General features: G+C 32.8%; 1 protein-coding gene across 5 annotated transcripts; it reads right to left on the minus strand.

Annotated features, from left to right (window-relative positions):
* LOC109330509 (glucose-induced degradation protein 8 homolog) lies at positions 844-5,364 on the minus strand. 5 transcript variants are annotated; one of them, XM_019564716.1, is made up of 8 exons: positions 5,349-5,364; positions 5,265-5,296; positions 5,038-5,120; positions 4,158-4,317; positions 3,916-4,022; positions 2,930-3,061; positions 1,748-1,904; positions 844-1,241 (listed from the first exon to the last, which is right to left on the minus strand). In XM_019564716.1, the coding sequence occupies exons 3-8, from the start codon at positions 5,086-5,088 to the stop codon at positions 1,120-1,122; spliced, it is 729 nt and encodes a 242-aa protein (XP_019420261.1). In that variant the 5' UTR covers positions 5,089-5,120; positions 5,265-5,296; positions 5,349-5,364; the 3' UTR covers positions 844-1,119. The 5 variants fall into 5 exon arrangements, with proteins under 5 accessions (XP_019420261.1, XP_019420263.1, XP_019420260.1 ...); XM_019564718.1 differs by having other exon boundaries at positions 3,916-4,019; positions 5,265-5,352; XM_019564715.1 differs by having other exon boundaries at positions 5,265-5,352.

The raw sequence follows: 6,000 nt of genomic DNA on the forward strand, positions 1-6,000 counted from the left end.
GGTTTATTTTTTTAATTTTTAGAAATATTTTTGTAGAAAATAATTAAATAGATTCATGACTTTAGTGGCTGAATGAGATAATTTATCTCCTCATATAAGGAGGTAATTTATTATCTTAGTTTATTTACACGAAATTAAGTAGTGAAGTGTGTTAGGGAGAAATTCTCCACTTCAACAATTCTTGGCTCCCTCATCAATGATTGAAAAAATATTTAAATTAAATATTTAATAATTAAATATTTTTCAAATTGAAACATTAACTACTAACTTCAGGTTTTCAGGCCCAACCAAGCATGTAGTCTTCCTCCAAATTGTATCATAGATTAACGGCACTGATCAATTAGAAAATGAATCGTAGCCGTTGGTCATGTTCCCTATGGTCAAAATCATATGGGCCAACAACATCATATCATACATCATTGTCCAGTAACGTAAAGGTTTCACGCCAACATGCACCATGCTACACCTCGCACGTGCAAAGATATAATGTAACCATTGTAGCAAGAGGGTTAATGTGTGGGCTCATCCGAACCAAAGTGGCTTGGTCAAGTTTGGTCATGGTCATAGTCTCCGTGTGTATTTCCTTACTATTTACGTCACTCAAATGCATGGTATTGTTTTCTTAATTTTTTTCCGGAGTTTGTGGTCATGTTTGTGATGCCCATGCGTGAAGAAAATATTATTCACATGTATGAATATTTTTACCATGCCTTGTTTGTAGAATGTATAAACGAACAAGTTATGCATTCAACTTTGGTAATTGCTATTTACCCCCTTAACAAGTAGGTACTTCTAGTTCAACTCGGGGTATTCAAGAATCAAGATCCAATATTCCAATGTAACTTCAAATAAAAGATCCATGATAACTTTTATAATGATAAATATTATTATCCAACAGAGTACCTTAACAATCAGTGACTTAAAGAAAAAGAATTGATAAATGTTGACAATCTTTTTGTACACGGATATAAGATCAGTGAAACATCTAGGAGACAATAACACCAATGTTAAATACCATGATCGGCCATGTCTGAATTGATGTACATACATCATTTTTCATGTCAATGGCCGCAATATCTCCACCTAAATCCTCCAAATGCAATTGCAAGTTACAAGCATTCAAATTGAAGGGTCTTCTAATTTAGCCGAGGATAGATCCTTTATGTGAGGATAAGCAGCTTTCTCATCTAGCTGATTTTGGGCCCATATCAGCATCTTCAACAAGTTTGGAAGCTTTGGATCTGATGCAATAAGTAGAAGATCACAAATCAAAGCAGTTTTTATGCATAATTACATACAAATCTTCCTGAGCATTAGAGCCAAATCTTTTCTTTCAAGTAAATATATGATAGATCCAAAAGCACATTCAGACATAATGTTGACATCACCAATGACGAAGCAAGATCGATCATAGTAAGCTGAAAGCAAGTCCTCCCAATACTCCCATGGAATTTACATTTGGGAAAGCAAGCGAATAAATACTTCAGATGGTGAGTAAGTTATGGGCTCTACAAATTTGTATCCATCTCTCAGTTGACGGACACTCTAATTAAACACTGGTTATTTAAGTAAGTCTAAAAATATCAAATTGGTTAATTCCCCAAATTTTATACAAACTTTATATCCCAATCAGAAAAAAGGGCTGATACAAATACAGGTGCGTGTCACACATTCCTCATATAATTAAATATGGCAAAGTAAAAAATTAAAGCCAAAGTCATAAAAACAGATGTTGCAAGAAACGGACCTTTTTCATGACTCTGGCTTGTGAGTATGGCAGCATTCACTTCACTTGCTGTCTTTAAACGTTGTGATATATCAAGAAGCTCTCCAAGAGGACAGTTAGAGACATCTTCAAAGGCAAGAAGTGCAACAGTTTTCTCCAAATCTTGTAGAAAACTTTGCTGGAAAAAATTCAAGTTTCAGTCAAGTGTTAGCACAAAGTATATGCAACTAATGCAAACTGATGTAAATCAAGGGGGACGACCTATGATTTATGGAGGCCATGTTCTTGCAAAGAATTCGTAGCATAGTTTAATTTATTTTATTTGCATTGTTATTAATAAATGAGAATTTAATTCTCATGTAGTCTTAGGATTTATGTTTATTTTTCATTCAAGTATTTTAGTATTTAATTTGATGTATTTTGGGGATTGGGAAATTATTTATTTCCTTGTAATTTAGCATAGTAGTTATTAAGTGGTGTAGCATAAACAAGGTGGCATGAAAATAGGAACAATGCAACAATTTCAGAACCAACTTGTGGCTATACTTAAGGGATGAAGAGAAGATGATCAAGTCCACTCAAGCAAGGAAATTCTATGATTAATTCGAGGAATTTTCAAGGCTAATTCAAATCTTCAACAACTCAATCCAACCGAAATTGATCAGATCAAATTAGATTAGGCTTGTTAGGATTATGTTAGTTAGGATTTTATCTTCAAATTTCAATTTGTTAAATTAGATCTTATCTTTATCTTTTAAGCAAGACAAATCTGCCTATTTATAATTTTGTTTATTCATTAATAAAAAAAAGTTGAATTTTGAGTAAATTTGAATTGTTTTAGTTGAGAGCATTTCTCCTAAAGGCCGTGACCACCATTAACAAGTTCTTATCAAGCTTCCTTGCTTGTGGCGAACATCATAGCTTATCAAGCTTCCATGCTTGTGGCGCTTCCCCCTCCTAATCTTTTCCATTTCCCTCACCAAAACAACCCTAAATTCCCACAATTCACCAAAAACGAATTACACTTTAAAAAACTCAAGACTTCAAGCTAAAACGATCCTAGTTCTAAGGCAGCCCCCTAGAGGTTGTCATCACAAACATTTAACCCATTCATTAAAATAATACACAGGACCAAAAATGAGTCACTAATAAAGACATTAAACAGAAAAATAGAGGTCAACAAATTCATCAGGTGAGACTTACATTTTCCTCCCCCCTAGGTGCAAGTTCCTCCTGGGCGAACTCTAGAGCTTCTTCTATTTTTCCATTTCGAATTAGCTCTATCAGCCGTTGCTGTTGGAGGTGGAAAAATAATTGAGGGTTTGTGTCCAATATCTGCAAACAATATTGTGGGATGAATATTGAAGTTTATAGAATAGAAGAAAAGAATCTGATGAATGGACTCTATGATGTATACTACAAAGTTATACTATGCACAGTGTTATTTTAAGTCTGACAAGTACAGAAGGCAAAATAAAGAAATTCTTAGCAACATATAAGTTTTACAAATTGAACATCTCTACTATAATAAATTTGAGTTGAAGTTTGATTGTCAGATTTCAGACAACCACCACAGTTTTGTAAATATGTATACATCATTGGAGGCATCACTTCTCTAACCTTACATTTGCTTACAACACATTTAAATTGCTACACAGGGTGTTGAAACCTTGAAAACATACACAAGAGGAATTGTTATTAAAGATTTATCTGGCTTCCAGATTTTCACAAATGCTATCACCTAAGCAGCACGGGCATGGATACATCATACATGTATCAAGACTGTGTGACATATTTCAATTTCAAGACATACCAAGTTTAAATAAATACAAATGTTCGGATGACCTTTAGAGTTCAGACAAGTTCTACTCTAAGATCAGATGCCTTTTTCAGTGCTTTAAAGATATTCAAGATATGCTTTGGACGTTTTAGAAACCAGGTGCACAACCTCGCAACATACCAACTTTTCTGGCAAAAAGGAGTTTAAGCAAATACAAACACAGTAAGAGTATAAGACAGAGAATCTGTATTATTATCAACATGGTCACCAAATTGCAATAACACAAAATGGATCAATACCTCAGGCAAGTGCATGTTTATTTGCCCAGCCTAGTAAGCAGTTGAATACATAGATTGTTAAGTGGCATGACAGCTAGATGGGGGATATAAAATACAGAAGGGGAAACTACCTCCGGATTTAAGTCATTCACTTTTTCGATTGCATCATCTACATTACCACTCTGTACTGCCTTTTTAACAGCCATGCGGTCTGTGATGGTTGCTAGATCTATGTCTGCTAAAGATCAATAAGGAAAAGCATAGCAGAATAAATAAATATATATATATATATATAGGTGAAAAAATCATGTCAATAAAAGAAAGAAGTACAAAAATCAAATGAAACAGAAAGGCATAATTTATTCAGGGATACGTTCAGTTCCAGACTCCTTCCGGAATTTCTCTGCAGCTTCAACAAAACCCTCGGTGACAAAGAAATTCATTACTAATTTATTCATGTCTTCCTTCCTAATCTTCACATCATTAAGCTTCTTCTCCCACTCTTCTCTTGTTATTACTTTCTTTGATGCAGTCTTTACACAAATAAGTTCAAAGATAATTCCATTAGTACATTAGAAGCAGTGGCACTTTGATAAAGTGTGTATAACATTGTCCACAATTAGTCTATATATAGTAACTTTCAGAAGAAGAAAATGACAGAATTTGATAAAAAAAAAACCCAGCGAACAGAAAATCACACTTTCCCCCTATCATTTTTCTGTCTAACAAATTAACATGAAATAAAAACAGCTAACATGCTAAATCCATCTCCTCCCATCCCTTTCATAGATTAATAGATACTTATGTTTGGATATGCAACGATGGGTAGAAACTAATGGGATTGAATGAAATGAAATGTAACAAAGTTATCATACCAATATTTGGACATTTTATGATGGAGTGGATAACAATTCGGTTCAATATCATTCCATCCCATACCTCCAAAATCGAGCAAGAAGAAAAATATATAAACTGGATGGGATTAAATGGAATCCATTCCATTAAAAATTAGGTTTCATTTTAAATAATCGAAACAACGAAAACCAATACAATTAAAGCATTTGTCCAGTTTGCATGAGGCAATACACAATTACTAGAAGAAATGAACATAAAACAAATGAAATCTGATTCTGAACTATATTTCTAAATCTCTATACATTTACATATACATCATCAACTGTTAAACTAGCACAAACTTAGGATCCTTATCACAATTCATTGAAAAAATAGTATTAATTTAATTTAAAAAATACCATTGCTTCGATTTCTGCAAGTTGACGAATCACAGTCCAAAATAGTGACATCAGTGTACCCCCTCCAATTCCATTGAATCTCCCTGAAAATCGGAGCAGATTGTACCAAATTGCGATTCATAAACGAGCATGAATAAATAACAATCAAAATAGAAAAGGGAAAGTGTAACTACACATTACAAATTTTAAGGCACGTTAAAGTAACAAAAGCAGAGTGAAAATTTTACCAGGAAAATATTATTCTTGTGATTTTCGCGGAAAGGGTGCAGGTGATCCCTTTCTTTCTGCTTCTATTCCTCTTCAGTTCTGGTTTTGTGTTAGCAGAATGCAAAAATATTTAGTTAGTGTTTGGGTTTGTCCTCGCTTTACTGGGCTGGGTGTTAGGCCCACTCAGTCCAACACACGGACAGTGAAAATACCCATTTTTTTTCTCCTTCTAACCACCCACAAATCTAATATTAGTGTATTAAAAATGTAAAGATTTATACATAATCAATATATTATCTACTATTTATTTAAATTAATTTTTTAATTAATCAATAATAATAAAATATAAATAATAGATATGCATTGACAATATCTAGAACTCATAAATGTATACATTTTTTCTCATCTAATATATATACTATAATTTCTTCAAATATTTAAAATCTTTATCTGTTTTATTAAATTTTAATTTTGCAGTCCATTTATCATTTTGTCTTATGATTAATAAAAATATATATGTTGAATTTCACTTCATCAAATCTCTGGTCGGTTATAGCTTATAAATATTGGTTTAGTTTGCAATCGTCATGCACTAAGTTAAATGTTGGATTCCTATAAATTAGATTTGGAAAGGTAAACCACACATCTCTAAAATAATTAGTTCTTTAGTCACAGTGTGGTTTGAAAGATGAGAGTGTTATGGATATTTGTGGAAAAAAGGTTAGACCTCAAATTTTAAGTTACCTGGTAATTTAA

This window comes from Lupinus angustifolius, chromosome LG17 (genome assembly GCF_001865875.1).
Source record: "Lupinus angustifolius cultivar Tanjil chromosome LG17, LupAngTanjil_v1.0, whole genome shotgun sequence".
NCBI lineage: Eukaryota > Viridiplantae > Streptophyta > Magnoliopsida > Fabales > Fabaceae > Lupinus > Lupinus angustifolius.